At 52.8% G+C, this 15666-nt stretch overlaps 1 protein-coding gene and 1 long non-coding RNA gene across 2 annotated transcripts in view; both read right to left on the bottom strand.

Moving 5' to 3' along the window:
• Positions 1–15666, bottom strand: part of LOC146351847 (uncharacterized) — a 1244848-nt gene that overhangs the window by 663538 nt on the left and 565644 nt on the right. The window lies entirely within an intron of this gene.
• On the bottom strand, positions 1715–12887 carry LOC146351854 (uncharacterized). The gene is made up of 5 exons (XM_084832666.1): positions 12711–12887; positions 11610–11661; positions 11279–11410; positions 5533–10808; positions 1715–1891 (listed from the first exon to the last, which is right to left on the bottom strand). The coding sequence occupies exons 1-5, from the start codon at positions 12885–12887 to the stop codon at positions 1715–1717; spliced, it is 5814 nt and encodes a 1937-aa protein (XP_084688792.1).

The raw sequence follows: 15666 nt of genomic DNA on the forward strand, positions 1-15666 counted from the left end.
GGCCGTTCGGGCGAGTCGGGGGCGGGATGGGCGCTGGGGGCCGGCCGGGGGCGCGGGGCCGCCCTCCGGATCCGATGTGGCGGAGCAGACGGGGGGGCGACTGCACGGAGGACTCGGCGCGCCGCCGGCCTTCATGGGCGCAAGCCGCGCGCTTGGAGCGTTCTGTGGGGTGGCGGCCGCTGGACTGCGCTGCCGCCTCGCCGTGTAGGCCGCTACTGCAGCTGGGCCGGGGCGCCGGGCCATCCTAGGGCGGCGGAAGGCACCCTCTCTGCCCCTCCCTAGCATCGAGCGAGTAGCACGTGGCAAAGTCATCGCTTTTGCCGAACAGCATCCAGGATGGAGACCATTGTGAAAAGAACAGACACATGCCTGGGGTTGCCAGCCAATCAGCCCAACAGGGCTCCTGTGCCTTGGTCAATGGCTCAACAGACAGCAGGGGCACTGGTGCAGCGTCCCTTATGGCAGCTGCTCCAGTTCTGGCTTCTAAACAGTACGGACATAAATGGTGATGCAGGGGTGTGTGCTGAGGATGTATTCTGATCCTGAATTCATTGGTTCCTTCTGTGTGGGCATCACTCATGGTGGACAAGCCTACCAAGGGCCAATAATCATGATGGCTGTAGATGACCTTCAGTATCCAGAGGGCAGCATGCCTCCATATATGAACTGCTGTGGAACATGGGTGGGAGGGTGCTATCATTGTGCTGTCCTGCTGGTGGGCTTCCCACGGGGGTCTCCAGTTGGCCACTGTGGGAACAGGATGCTGTACTAGGGAGGCCCCCGTGAGTCAGATCCAGCAGGGCTCCTCTTACATTTTTATCTCTGGCACAGTCCCTGACTGGTGAGGTGTGGCAGTATTTCCAGGGATGCTGTGGGTGTGTCTGCCATTTTTACACCATTTGGGGATTTTCTGTATCCCCCTCCTCTTGGGCTGAGCACTGTTAATCTGGTGCTGAAAAAGTTAAATAAGTTTGCTAACAACACACTGAAGAGGCTACATCAAACTGAAGATGGCTAATTTGATCTGGACTGGTATCAATGAGGGTTTTGGGGAGACCGACAAGAACCCCCCTAAAAGACCCCAGATTCGTATTTAAGAAGACTCCATACTTATATTCCAGACCCTGGACCCATTGGCAGGAAGCCCTTGAAATTTTGATCCTGTGCTAATTGATGTTATGGCATGATAGTATCTCTGACTAAGACCTCACAGGACTGGCCTTGAAAGAAGAGGAAAACATGCAGCAGTTTCTGCAAGCAGCTTTGCAGAGCAAGATCAAGGCCACGGTAAACTGTGCTGGCAGAGAACCAGCGAAAGAACAGAAGAACTGCGCATGTGCAGATGCCCACTATGGGGGATGGAAACCAGTGTCACACGTCCCGCGTTGTACACGTGCAGGAAAGAAAATGTCCTTTCTTGACACCTGTCAGGCGGGGGGGGGGCATCATAACAGTGAGCAACACTCCAGAGGTGTGTGTGTGGGGTGACCGAAGATGACTGTGGGTTCAAAGAGGATGTGTGAGAGAGATGCAATCCAGACAATGTGCCCAAGCCGCTGGTCAGCCCTTTTATGCAGTTTCTAAAACTTCCCCAAACCATGTGGGCATGAAATACCATATTATTGGAGGGGGCACATAAAACCTTGCTTCTGCTTGGTGAGTGGGTCATCTCGCCACCCACACACGCAGTTTTTACTGGAAGATGGTGGTCTCATCACTCCTTGGAGCCCCCACCTCTGGCCAGAACAAGTGTATAAAAGCCCACATCACGAGAGCCCATGCTTCTGGTGGGCTGCAGCCTCGCTCCACTCTCGCTGCTTCGCCTGCCTCTACCAATGAACCCAAGGATGTGGGTCACGCTGGACCTCATCACACTCTTAGACTTCAGAGCCTGTAAGTAATTTGACATGCCTAGAGGGACTTGGTAATGCCCTCGTTTCATTTTTTGTATTGGCGTAATGTACAGGCCACGGTGGCTTAGTGGTTAAGACGCTGAACTGCAGACCGGAAGGTCGGCAGGACAGCAGTTCGAGATCCGAGTGCCATGTGATGGAGTGAGCTCCCGTCTTCAGTCCCAGCTCCTGCCAACCTAGCAGTTCGAAAGCAAGAAATTGCAAGTAGATAAATAGGCACCGCTTCGGCAGGAAAGGTAACAGCGTTCCGTGCACCTCGGTGTTCAGTCATGCTGGCCACATGACCACGGAAGCGTCTTCGGACAGCGCTGGCTCTTCAGCTTAGAAACGGGGATGAGCACCGCACCCTAGAGTTGGACACGACTGGTTGGGGACACCTTTACCGTTTTACCTTTTTAATGTGCAGGAGGAGGTAGGAGGGAGTTACCAATTTTGGCACGTTGAGGTCAGTTTTGCAATGCAAGGGGAATGTGGGAGGGTTCAGCAGGAGGAGGTGTCATAACAACCAGGCTGGAAGCTCAGTTTGTTGTCTCACTCGCTGCATTTGTCTTGCCGGCTCTGTCAGCTGTAACCCTCTTGGTTAATCTCGTATTTACATTACATTCTCTTTCACTGTCAATAATGTGATCATAGAGAAAGTTTCCAATGCTCATCTAGCCACCATGCCACCGTCCTTATTATTTGTAATGTCCTTAAATAAAGCCCTTAATGGATGTCGATTTACTTTTAGTTGGTGTGATGTTTGCCTGTTTGGATTTAGCTTGGCTCCCCACTGGGGTGCTTAGAACCCAATTCGTGTCGGGTCTGAAGTTAAACATGACCAAATTAACAAGCACCGCACAGGATACAGCAGCCCTTCCGCCGGTGGAGCAGCCGCGTCTCTCCCCCCCCTCGCAGAACTGGTGAATAGCAGAGGCAGGCGACCCGGTGCCCTTCAGATGCCTTGGACTTCAGGTCCCATTTGCAGGGCGCCAGGTTGCCAGTGTATCAGATTGCTTTTTAAATACACCACCCAGAAAGCGCATTTCTCCGCTTAGATGGTGTAAATTTGTCCTGGCACAAAACTTCTCACTCCAAGTATCTTCAAAAATAGGAACACACGCACGCATATTTTTGTGTGTGAGGAATTGCAGGTCCCAAAAAGGAGCTGTAAGAACAGGTAGGATATTGGCTGTAAAGGTGCTATTCCAAAAGCAGTTCAAAGAATTAGAAGTAGTATAATAGCTGGTGTCAGATTTGTGTCAAATTGTATTGGGTGCCGCCTTCTCCTTGGAGATCCAGCAAGATCAAATCACTACCCCAAAGCTACAACCCACTGTTGCTTCAGATGAGGTCAGCGTTTACAAATAGTTGCAAACTTTTGCACAATGAACTGAAATAGGGGGACAGATGTGAAGATTTTTATATTTTCTGGGTGTTGGGGTTTTTCTTGGTTCAGCATACTGCTGGGAGCCTGGGACTAAATTTTAAATAGTGTTGGGACTCTTTCTTTTCTACTCTTTTCTTTCCAACACTCCAGTTCTAAAAAGTTTACAAGCAACACCGTGGTATAATTCTTGATTCAATAAAAAGAAGGCAGAGTGTAGAGATGGGAAAACCAGCAGTTTTGGAGTTAGACTAAATTCTCTGAAAATCACTTTGAAGCACATTTAGTCTCACTTCCGTTTTAGTTTTCAACCTGTTCTTCAGCTCATTCTGTGCATGTGCAGTCATTCCTGCCATTAAATAAAGCATGAAAAAAATTAATGTGCATTTTAAAGTGCTCATTTTTTAAAAAAGAATTTTCTTTGCATGCGATCGCAAATTCGGGAGTTTGCAAACATTTCTCAAAAGAACCCCACAAACACTCCTGCTCATTTTTACATTCAGGATTGTGAATAGATCATGTTTGCATGAAACAAAATGCAGAAACAAAATTCTCGTACACCCCTACCCGAGAGAAGTGGTCTAAGTGTGTGGGGTGGGGGAGGGAGGGAGGGAATGTGTATGCAGGCATATGCCTATGGATATGTATTTGTAATCTCATGCTTGGTGGGCTACAATTCTTCCTGTTGGGCCTGGTGACTGCTTACCTGCTTGTAGTCTTAGAACTGAGAAAGAAAAGAAAGGGGGAGAACCTGAATGTACACAATATAATAATATGCTTCCCATATGCATTCAGTCTGGGATTGTTTAGCTAGGAAAAGAGGCGAGCGAGGGGAGACACGATAGAGGTGTAAAAAATTATGCATGGTGTGGGGAATGTGGATAGGGAGACTTTTTCCTCCCTCTCTCAAAATACTAGAACCCGGGGCATCCCGTGAAGCTGATTGGTGGGAGATTCAGGGAGATAAAAGGAAGGACTTCTTCACACAGCACAGAGTTAAACTATGGAATTCACTACTGCAGGAAGTAGTGATGGCCACCAAGTGGGAAGGCTTTGAAAGGGGGTTGGACAAATTGCTGGAGTAAAAAGCTATCCGTGGCTACTAGTTCTGATGGCTATGTGCTACCTCCAGTACCAGAGGCAGCATGCTTGTGTACACCAGTTGCTGGGGAACATGGGCAGGAGGGGCTGTTGCACTTCTGTCCTGCTTGTGGGTTCCTGTGGGTAATTGGATGGCCACTGTATGAACAGAATGCTGGGCGAGATGGACCCTTGGTCTGATCCAGCAGGGCTCTCCTTAAGTTCTTAATATATCTAAAGTATATACATATATTAAGATCAATATAAATCAGCATAAAGAGGCAGGCTGTACAGAAGTTCCAGGAAAGCTCCTGCTCCATGGCTGAGCAGCCATGCGTTTGTGATTGTTTGTGGGAGCACCTTTCCTCTTGCTGGTCTCCTGTCTTGTTGCGCCCTGGGTCTTTGGCTCCCTGAGAGGCAGCCCAGGGTCCCAGCAGGTTATAGGCCAAACAATCCAACCACCAGAACCTAGCCAGAGTTTTAACCAACTTTACTGATATTTTGAAGCATACCAATCGCAGGATCAAACATGAGGAATGGTTGGTCACTTCTTACAACAACAAGAAGTTGCATAAGTTGACAAGTTACAGCTGACCAAGAAAGGTTATTATGTAATAAATTCAAGAACTGAGAGAAGACAGTTCTAAAGGGATGATAACCAGTCCGGATAAGAATATAGAGTTTTGTTCTGGTCTCCCCTTCCTTGCTCCCAGATCCCCCTTCCTTGAGTCTGGACCTTCAGTGTTGCTGCTATGACTTGATCGTTACCCTGCGGCTGGCTCCCTTTCTATTGCTTTGCACTCTGCTTCTTGGTCTTCCTTGCCTGCTACTTGAACTTTGTGGCTTGCTTTCCATTTTCCTTTTCCTGCTGCCGAATATCCAGTCCCTGATTTTTGATCTCAGTTCCTTGCTGTTTGACCTTTGGCTGCTTGACTTTCGCTCCCTGCTGCTTGACCTTTGGAAGCGTAGCCTCCCCTCCTTGCCACACGGCCTTTGGCTGCTTGGCCTCTGCCCCTTGCTGTTCGCTCTCTGTCCTCTGCTTCCCGCCAGCCTTTCTTGGTTGACCGCGCTTTGCACGCCTCCCTTTGTCACGGACCCTTGGTCTCTGCCCCCATTCCTCTCTCTGCTGGCTCTACCCCGGGCCAGTAAGCTGTCTACTCCCTCAAGGCTCACCCTGGAGGGTCCTGATGAAGCTGAACCTACAGAAGAGTCCTCTACTCTGATACGGGACTCCACCCTGCCTGCCTGAAAATGCTGTCTGTTTTCAGGGTGACCTGTATCCAGGGCTCGGTATTCCTTGCCAGCTTGGCCAACAAAGTCAGCTACTTGGCTACAGCCGCACTGGGCCTCTTCCCATTTCACTGCGACCCCTTTCACAGCACGCTCAGCCTCCCAGAGAGGTGCAGTTCTGATTTCCTCCGTGTGCCACAGTCCCTCGTCACGGCCAGCCCCCCTGCGGCCTTGTTTCACGTTCCTTTCCCGCTGCCTCTGCTGGACACACAGCCAGACATGGAGCCCTTCCTGCAGGTACAACTTCTTCTCCAGGATTGAGCCAATGAGGGACACTTTCTTGTCAACGTCCTTGCAGGCACTGGAGCGCTTGCCTTCTCCCGTGATGAGGAGCTGAGGTGGGCAGACTCGCTCTCCCCTTCCGTCGCTCTGTGGCTGCCTCCTCCTGAGAGAAGACACATCCCCACCGAGAAGAGCTGGCTTCCCTTTCTGAGGCATCATCGAGCTTCCCTTGGCAACCAGGTGGGCACAGGAGGTCAGATGTGACGCCGCATGTTCAGCAGGATGCTTCCGGAACGTGTGAGCCTCTTTCCTGCCATTGCTGCTTGTTGGACTTGCGCTGCGTTCAGTGGACACCTCTTTGGCACTCAAGGTTCCTTCAGTGGATGTCTTCCTGCCCCCATTATGTGGCTTTTCCTGCCGAAGACCCTCCTTTGTGGCTCTTTGCTGTATGTCAGTGCCTGTTCTAACCTGGTCATGCATTTCTGCAGTGAAAGCCAGGGCTCCTGTGGATGAAAATGCTTCTTGAGTAGGAGGTAGGGGGGATCTTTGTGGCCTTCTGTCCTTTCCCCTCTTGCCCCAAAGACCTGAACGGACAAAAATATTCAAGGTCTCGAGTACTCTGCCAGGTAATCCCCACAGCTGCTGGAGTTTCCTTGTCTGAACATGGAGCTCCAAGTACCGGCAGGTGCCTGGAGAAAAGAACGAGAGCTCCGGCTGCTGTATGCAGACAGCAATGGTAGTCTTTTGGCAGACAGGTGCCGAGGGAGGCCTGAGCATGAAAGCCCTCAGAGACCTCTGGACAAGGGCTGGGAAGCCCCACATGTGCTGGACCCTTTTCTTCCTTGCCTGCTGTTCTAAGAAGTCCTTTTCCTGCTCGGGGAGGAACAGAATCTTCACTTCTGAAAAGACAAAAGTAGCCACCGTTCTCCGTCTGACAGGCTGCAAGGACAGTCTGGGTATCCTCCGACCCAGAGCCTCCACGTAGCAGGCGCCCAGCCCCCAGAGGGACATCAGATGGTTGCGCTGAATGGACAGCTCAATCCTATGCACATCCTCGGTCTGCTTAAAGGGCAGGAGGCAGCTGCGCGGTTGTGGCGGCCTGTGGCCAGGGGGGATCAGCCTGGGGAGGGGCTGTCTCACAGGAAGTGATGCACATCTCCGAGACAATGTGACCATCGCTGGAAAGGTGCCCAGCTGCTCCTCCACACCTTTCTTGGCCAGATGGAGCTTTATCTTCTTCAGGTGACTGGGCCCCACCAACAGCAACACTGGAGGTGGGGAAGCAGCTGCCAGCAGGTTCCCCTTTGTCCTCCTGATGCTCGGCCTCATGCTCACGGCACCCACAACCCAGGGCTCTGTAGGACTGGTGTGGTAGGAGTCCACCAGGGCACAGGAAGACCTTGCCACTTTTTGTCCACAGACATGACTTCTGGACCATGGGCACATCAGCTTGAGGGACTCTAGGACCCTCCCGGGCAAACCCCAATGTCGATGCAACTTCATCTTCTGCACATGGATTTCCAGGTGGCTGTATATGCTCCAGGGAAGGAATGTGAGCTCCTGCTGCAAGATGCCCACCTGAGTCTCAGCCTTTAGGATGGCAGGCAGCAAAGGGGAAGCTTGCATGAAGGCCTTCAGAGACCTCTGGATGAATGCTGGAAGACCCCACCCATGTTGCAGCCTCTTCTTCCTGATGTGCAGTTCCAAAACATCTCTGGCCTGCTGGGGAAGGAATGGTGTAGATGCCCCTGAGCATTCAGTGCCCCTCTGCCTGGTCCCGAGAGGAGGAGTGGATGGCTTGGGCACCGCCACAGGGAGGGCCTCCACATAGTGCATGCCCAGCCCCCAGAGGGAGGATAAATGGCTGCGGTGGATGGCCATCTCCACTTGGGCCACGTCTTCTGTGCGTGCAAAAGGCAGGAAACAGCTGCGAGGCTGCAGGGGCCCTTGGCCAGGAGTTATCAGCCTGGGGAGAGTTTGTCCCATGGAGAGAGCTGTGAGCCGCCATGAGAGTCCAACAAGTAGTGGAAGGGCCCCTAAGTGCACCTCCACAGATCTCTTTGCCAGGTGGCCCTTCATCTTGTCCAAGTCCTTGGGCTCCAGCAGGGGGGCCAGTTGAGCCCACATCTTCCTGGCTGGACTGCCGTGGCTCACGCCTGAAGCCCCTGGGAAACATCCACAGATGGGCACTCTGGGAAAGCATCTCTTGGCCAGTGCCAGCTGAGACCTTCGGGCCGTTCTCCCAAGGGAACAAAGACCCATCTCTGGACACAGCAGCCTCAGGGATTCCAGGACCATCCTGGGCAGCCCCCATCGCTGGAAGAGGACTCTTTCCTGCACATTACGCTCCAGCTTCTGCTTTGCTTCTCTGCCGAGGAACAAGAATTTTTCTTGGGAAATGGTCATATCCCCCTGCCCAGGCCTTTGGTGGTACTGCTGGGGGACAGTGGGGAGAAGGTGGTGGAGGGACCTCTGGACCAGGCCTGGCAGCCCCCAGAGGTGTTGCAGCTGCTTCCTCTTGATGTGCCACTCCAGCTCATCCCAGACCCGTGTTCCCATGAACAGGACCTCTGAGGCAGTGAAGCTGACCGTGGCAGCTTTGGTGGTGTGTGAGCGGGGACAGGAGGCCTGTGGTGCCATTTCCTGGAAGAAATGGGTGAGGGACTTCCTGTAGAGTGTTGGCAACCCCCACCGGTAGGCCAGGTTTTTGTGGGTGATGTTCAGTCCGACACGATCCAGACCAGCCTGCTCCACAAAGAGAAGGTCCTGGGATCGCTGCTGCACAGTTCTCAGTCCAGGTGGGAGGACTTTGGGAAGGGTGCATTTCCCAGCACGGTGGCTGATTTCCTGTGAGTCCCGTACCATGGGAGAAAAGAGGTCCAGTTGGATCTCAAGGGCTTTCTTGGCCAAGTGCCTCTGTAGAATTCGGGGCTTTGGGTCCCAGTGGCTCTGTGGGGATGGTGTCCCTGAGGGGCCAGCAAGTCTCTCTGTGGGGGTGGGGGCGTTTTCAGAGGGAAGCTCTTTCACTTTGGGTCTCCTGAGTTTAGTGGACAGAGGAATCCTCTTCCTCTCCTTGGGCTTTTTTGTTGGTGGGGGAGACCCCGACATGAAAACCTGGAGAGACTCCGTCACCCGCCTGGGAAGGCCCCACCGCCTCTCTGCGGCCAGGCACCTGATGTGGTGGTCCAGCTGCTCCCTGGTCTCCGGCAGGACGAAAGAAAGCTGGCTGGTGATGGTCGGTGTCTTCTCTTCCAGCTGGAAGCGCCGCGTGAGAACAAGGCGGGCTGGTGGTGGTGGTGGAGCTGTCAGGAACGGCTGCAAGGACCGCTGTATCGGCACGGGCACGCCCCACAGGTGCTGCAGCCTCTTCCTGAGCACATGGGACTCCAGGCCCTCCGCATCAGTGGATGCTGGAGCAGTGGGGCACATCCAGGGGGGCAGCCGGGAGGCACTGGGAAGTACCTGGGCCGAGGTCTGGGTGCGAAGAGCCATCCTGAAATGCAGGTGGCCGTGAGCCAGCCCCTTGGGCCCTGCTTTCCCCTGGAGACACAGCCGGTCCAGCCGCTGCAGGGATCCCCGGTCCAGCACTTGACTTGCCTCTGACGCAGCCATCTTCTGGGGAGGCTCTGCAGATGCGGGAAGCCTTGGTGGAGAGGTGCAGGCTGAGCTGAGGATCATGTCCTTGGCTTGTCGGTGTGTCTTTCCAGTCCTTGCAAACCTCTGGTTCACTCCCTGGAGCGCAGGCCACGTGCCGCCTGCATCGGGATACGCGTCCGGCTGCATGTGCCGGGCAGCCTCCTGAACCCTCCGCGGCAGCCCCCAGCGCTTGAGGCGTACCATTCTCATTAGGTGTTGCTCGAGTCTCATCCCGGAGGCCTCAGGCCGCAGGAAGGAGAGAGCCCGAGGCCTTGTGACTGCAGCAACGTTCCTCACAGGCTTGCGAGGAGCGGATGACTCTGGAGCTAGCGGCAGGAAGGCTCTGAGTGATCTGAGGAGGGCCAAAGGTAGGCCCAGCTCATGCTGAACTCGCTTCCTGAGCACATGCCACTCTAAGCTTGCCCAGACAGCCTCCCCCAGGAAGGGAGTGTCCACAGCAGCCAGTCCCGTTCTCAGAGACTGGCTGGTTGCAAGTGACTTGGGGGTCTTTCTTGACTGCCCTCGTCTCCTGCGGCGTTTACTGGGAATGGCCCCTTGGTGTGTTCGCTTCCCGGGAAGGGACTCCTCTTCAGCCTGAGCAGCATGCTCCCCGCCACTCCTAGAAGAGATGTCGCTCTCCATCTGCAGGGACCACTTGTAGGTTTCCTGCTGGAGAAGGATGGCCAGCTTATGGTGGCCAATGTCCTTCGAGCTGTGAAGGGATGCGCTGGACTGACTCGAAGAAGAGGAATGGCTGAAAGACACTGTAAGTATGCTAGATGTAGAGGAGCGGAGGCTTTTCCTTCGCCCTTCCCAGTCAGCAGAGCAGTAAATGCATTCCTCTCGGCTGTAGGAACTATGGGGACCCTTCTCATTAGTCTGCTCTGCCAAATGGGACCTCCTCCTCTTCTTCTCTTCCTCCTGCTTCTTTGGGAAGCCGCCTCCCTGGTGTCTGAGACGAGCTCTTTTGCTGGATGGAGGAGGTGCTCCTGGAGCGAGATGGGAGCGGTGACAGGCAGGGCCAGGCTCACTGGTGCGCCGTGGCAGAGGGACCTGAGCTGGCAATTCAGAAATCTCTGAAAGGCTAGAGTGCCCCAGGCGGTGGATGCTGGGGACTGTGGGCACTGGCGTCGCGTGGAACCAGAGGCCCAGTCCTCTGGAGTGGGCCATTTTCCTGGCCTCCACAGCTACATGAGCACACAGGGCACAGGCTGTATCATCACACAGCAGCTGGCGGATAGAGTCCTGGCTCGTCCTCTGGGAGACGCCATCTTGAGTCCCGCCAAGCACTTCTTCTTCGTCTATAAGGGAAAAGGCTGTGATTTGTTTTGTTTTATTTAAAATTATTTTTAGCCGGCCTTTAAGGGTAGAAGCCTCAAGGCGGCATATAAGATAAAAACAATACAAAAATATGCAAAAACACACATCCCCAAATACAAAAGCAATACGTATCTGATAAAATTCTATAAAAACATTATTAAAAGAGAGAGCACCAATAAAATTTGCCGCCTGGGGCCAGACGAACCCCTGATGGAAGCTGTTAGCAGTCCTCCCACCCCAAAGCAGGAGGCAGCCCTCTTGTCCTCCAGCAAGGAAGCCAGTTCCCTTCCCTCATGACAAGGGAATGGTGGGGGTGCTGGAGCGAGAAATGCACACTCTTGCCGCTAGCTCCTTCCTCTCCTGCTCCTGCAAAGTCTACACAGTGCTTCGACTGTGGAACAGCAGCGAGGAGACGTATCCTTGGCAGTGTTGCAAGGGGGATGTGGTGAACCTGCAGGAGCTGCGCACTGGTGCACAAGAGGGCTACGGAAAGGCCCCGGCAGTTGTGGGAGCAGGAGTGCGGAAGCCTGCTGGAGCAGCTGCTGTGGCTTAGGCGGCACCACCTCTTGTTCCAAGGTAGCTCCTAAAAGGGGTGCAGGATAGTGAGGAGACTGGGACAGCATAGGCGAGCCATTCTGTTGCCAGGGCCAGCTGGGGGAGCAGTGCCACTGCCTGTGACTCAGGCGCCAGAGCACACTTGCTTGCTTTGTTTGCTTGTTTGTTTCATTTCTCTACCGCCCAATAGCCGAAGCTCTCTGGGCGGTTCACAAAAATTACATTACCTTTTCTCTTCTCTGCGGTCGCCTGGGGCCAGTCGCTGCTCTTTGGGTGAGCCTGTCAGGAAGGAAGGAGGCAGTGCAGTGACCCAGACGGAAGAGGGCGCCCCGAGTGCCCCCTCCCCAGCCGAGATGCAGTCCTCCCGCGCGTCCCTCGGTCAAAGCCGTGGCTTCTCCAGACAGCGCGCTTGCTGTGTGGCCTGCTCGTGTCAGCTGCACAGGGAGGTCCACACTGTTCTTTGGATCAAAGCCACAACAGAAACCTCGCTATGTCCCTGGGCGTGTATTCCTCGCTCTTGTCAGAACTGTGCACCAAGCATGGCCGTGCAAAGCCTCTTATTGCCATGGCACTCAGCGCCACCAGGCTGGCTTGCCCGATTCCTCTCACTTCATTAAGCAGCACCATGGTGGACCACTGGGCTAGGAGTTGTTGTTGTGCTTGTTAAAACACCTGCAATGCCTTGGTGCTGTTCAAAGATCAAATGTTACATGGGCTCTGTTCCAAAGGCAGGACACACAGGGGCTTTTCAGACATAACTCTGACTAAACTATAGTTGAGAATTTTGCAGATGAACATCCTTGAGCTCTGAATTCATGTGCTCCTCTCCCCTGCTCTGGCGTATGCCACACTTCTGCTTTTGATTTTAAACTAACCTGAGCTCCCTGTTATGTTCACTTTCTGGACACACCTGTGCAGCTACATAATAGACATACAGGCACTGCCTTATACTGGAAATGAACTGACCACTACGTACACTTACATGCTTCCAGCTTCCACCCAGAACACACCACAGAATCCATTGTCTACAGCCAAGCCCCACGATACAACCTCATTGGTTCAGATTGTCAGAAGAGAGTCAAGGATTTAAACCAGGCATTCTGGAGACTACAGTATCTACCCAACAAAGTGAAAAAGCAGATTGACCAGGCCAGACTAGTACCCAGGAATCATGTGCTACAGGACAGAGCCAGAAGCACAAACAATGGAACGCCGCTTGTTGTCACCTGCAGTTCCCCCGACAACCTATCATTTCGCTGTATCCCATCCTTAGGGGGCAGGCTTATGCTTGCTTACAAACATCCCCCCAGCCGCAAAAGGTTGCTCACCAGCCACAACAGACCTCGCAACAGAGATCCAGATCCAAGAATCAGACCCTGTGGCAGACGTGGATGCCAACTCTGCTCCCCCGTCTCCTCTGGCAACACTACAGAGGGCCTGATAATAATGCCACCCACACCATCAGGCTCATACACCTGCTCCTCTTCCGCGGTGATATATGCCATCGTTTGCAAGCAGTGCCCAGCTGCAGGAAGTGTAGGACACACAGGCCAGTGTGTACACCAAAGGATAAATGGATGCAAACCGAATCTCAGAAATGGCAACGTTCAAAACTCAGTGGGAGAATACCTCAGCCTGCCAAGATAATCCGTCACTGACCTTAAGGCAGCCATTTTTGGACAAAGGAATTTCAAAGACAGTCTGCAATACAAACTTGCTGAACAACAATTCACCAGATGATTCCACTCCATTTCCTGGGGTCTGAACAAGGACAAGGGTTTTTCATCACACTACATGTGTTCATCAGTTCACCAAGGCAATGATATCTGTGTTATCACCTAACAATATTTTGTGAATGGACACTGTTAAGGTCATGAATTCTCACTGTGTGTACTTCATGCATTTCGATTCCCTCTGACTTCACTGTTGACATTTCCCAATCCTACCCCGCCCCACCCCCCAGCATCCATATATAAATCTGCCAACTGAAGGTTAACACTTCATGCATCTGATGAAGCGGACAGTGTCCATGAAAGCTTATGCCAGAATAAATTTGCTAGTTTTTAAGGTGCCACAAGACTCTTTGTTGTTTATTCTGTTACATTCAAGCTCCGGTTAGCTAACCACAGTTCTATCAATCCAGCATCAAATCCTGCTTTATGATCTTGGCTTGTTCATTAACCATAGTTACTTTAAACTAACCAGAGTTCCACAAGTTCGAATGTAATGAGGGATGCTAGTTAGCTTACAGACAGAAACAAAGGCCTCCTTCCTTCTCCTCCAGTATGTGCCAGAGAAGGAAAGGGGAGTGTGTCAGCCTGAGGTCCAAGCAAGGTTATTCACGTAAAGCAGAACCCCAGTTTAGCACTGCATCTGAACGGAGTAAAATAGAGTACTTTCCTAATGGAAGTCACCTTTGATGAGGGAGATCAAGAGGCTGATCTGACTGAGGTCTCCCTCTCCTTGGATAGGTCTGTGGCATGTTCATGGTCAATTCATGCTGCTCTGGCACCCCTTTTCACACACCTTAATCAGCCTTTGCACTTTGCAGCTGGAGCTAGAGGGACACCAAGGCCCCGATTCGCCTTCAGACTTTTCTGTGCGTGATGAGGTGCAGAGTCCAAGTTTCTAAATGGCATAAGTGGTTGTAAAGACGGGGCTGGGGATGTTGTGGCTCTGTGCTGGGCCAAGTCATAAACTCGGCTGAGCTACTCACCTGCTGCGTTTTGGACCAAGGCTGTGCAGATGGCTGAAGCTGGCTTCTCCCCCAGAGTCGGCGGCCTCTCCTCCTCCGCAGGTAGTGGCCATACACAATCTTCCGGGCAAGGCAGGTCAACACAAACAGGGCAACACTGCTGCCAAGAAGGAAGCTGGGGTCCCAGCAGCAGGCAAAGCAGCAGCTCATGCTGCTGTCCTGACGTGCCCCCATGTTTATCTCGATTCCTTGACTCCTGTCCATGAGCTGGAGCTCTCCGGGTAGGTGGCTCTGTGTGCACACAGCAGCCAAACTCCATGCTGCCTCCTCCCAGTGCCTGCTGGGCCCAGGGCAGTGGCCCAGGGCGTGTCATAAAGGCCCACTGTCCTGAGGCCTGGCTCAGTTCACCCACACCACATACAGTCAACCTCTGTGTATCTATGGATTGACCATTCATTTCTATATTTCAGCCCCATAGCTGAAGCTCTTTATGATCTTTATGATGATATGACCGTTAAGATCGCTTGCCCTGTGCCCACAGTTCCAGGTTAGTTACACATAAGAACATCAGAAGAGCCAAGCTGGAGAGGGTTCAGAAGAGGGCAACAAAGATGATCAGGGGACTGGAAACAAAGCCCTATGAAGAGAGACTGAAAGAACTGGCCATGTTTAGCCTTCAGAAGAGAAGACTGAGGGGAGACAGGATAGCGCTCTTCAAGTCCTTGAAAGGTTGTCACAGGGAGGAAGGCCAGGATCTCTTCTCCATCATCCCAGAGTGCAGGACACGGAATCATGGGCTCAAGTGACAGGAAGCCAGATTCCGGCTGAACATCAGGAAAAACCTCCTGACTGTAAGAGCAATACAACAATGGAACCAATTCCCTAGGGAGGTGGTGGGCTCTCCCACACTGGAGGCATTCAAGATGAGGCTGGACAGCCATCTGTCGGTGATGCTCTGACTTGGATTCCTGCATTGAGCAGTGGGTTGGACTCGATGGCCTTGTAGGCCCCTTCCAACCTTACTATTCCATGATTCTATGATTCTATCAGACCTAGGGTCCATCTAGTCCAGCATTCTGTTCACATGTGGTCTTTCTCCCGCTCCTGCCCAGTTCCCTCTCCAGACTCTAAAGCAAAAAGAAAAGAGACTGAGCTCTCCCCGCTCAAGTCTCCCAGTCAAATTTGCCATCTGCACGAGGGGCTCTGAACACGAGACCAGAGGCCCAGGGTCAAGGCAGAGCTGTACTTCCTTCAGTTTCTCCAGTTGCCTTCTCCTCCCCGGCACAGCAGGGTATCATGATAGCCCACCTACCCACCCCTGGCTGCTTTTTCAGCTGGAACATTTGCTTTGCCCCTGAGTCTTTGGTTTTGAGTTCTGAGCCCCTCAGGCAGATGGCAAATTTGACTGGGAGACCTTAGTGGCTCTTTGGATGATCTTTCAAGAGCCTGCAGAATGAGCTTGCTGGAAAAATATTTTGTGGCACAGTGGAGCATTTTGTGTGGGCAACGAAGGCCCATGGGATTTCTGGGGCAGCCTCTGTATCCGTCTATTCAGCCAGATAAGCTCCAGTGTGGAGCACTAGGGTGGC

This window comes from Heloderma suspectum, chromosome 2 (assembly GCF_057233095.1).
Source record: "Heloderma suspectum isolate Gila_16-S chromosome 2, 16-S_ref, whole genome shotgun sequence".
In the NCBI taxonomy this organism is placed as follows: domain Eukaryota; kingdom Metazoa; phylum Chordata; class Lepidosauria; order Squamata; family Helodermatidae; genus Heloderma; species Heloderma suspectum.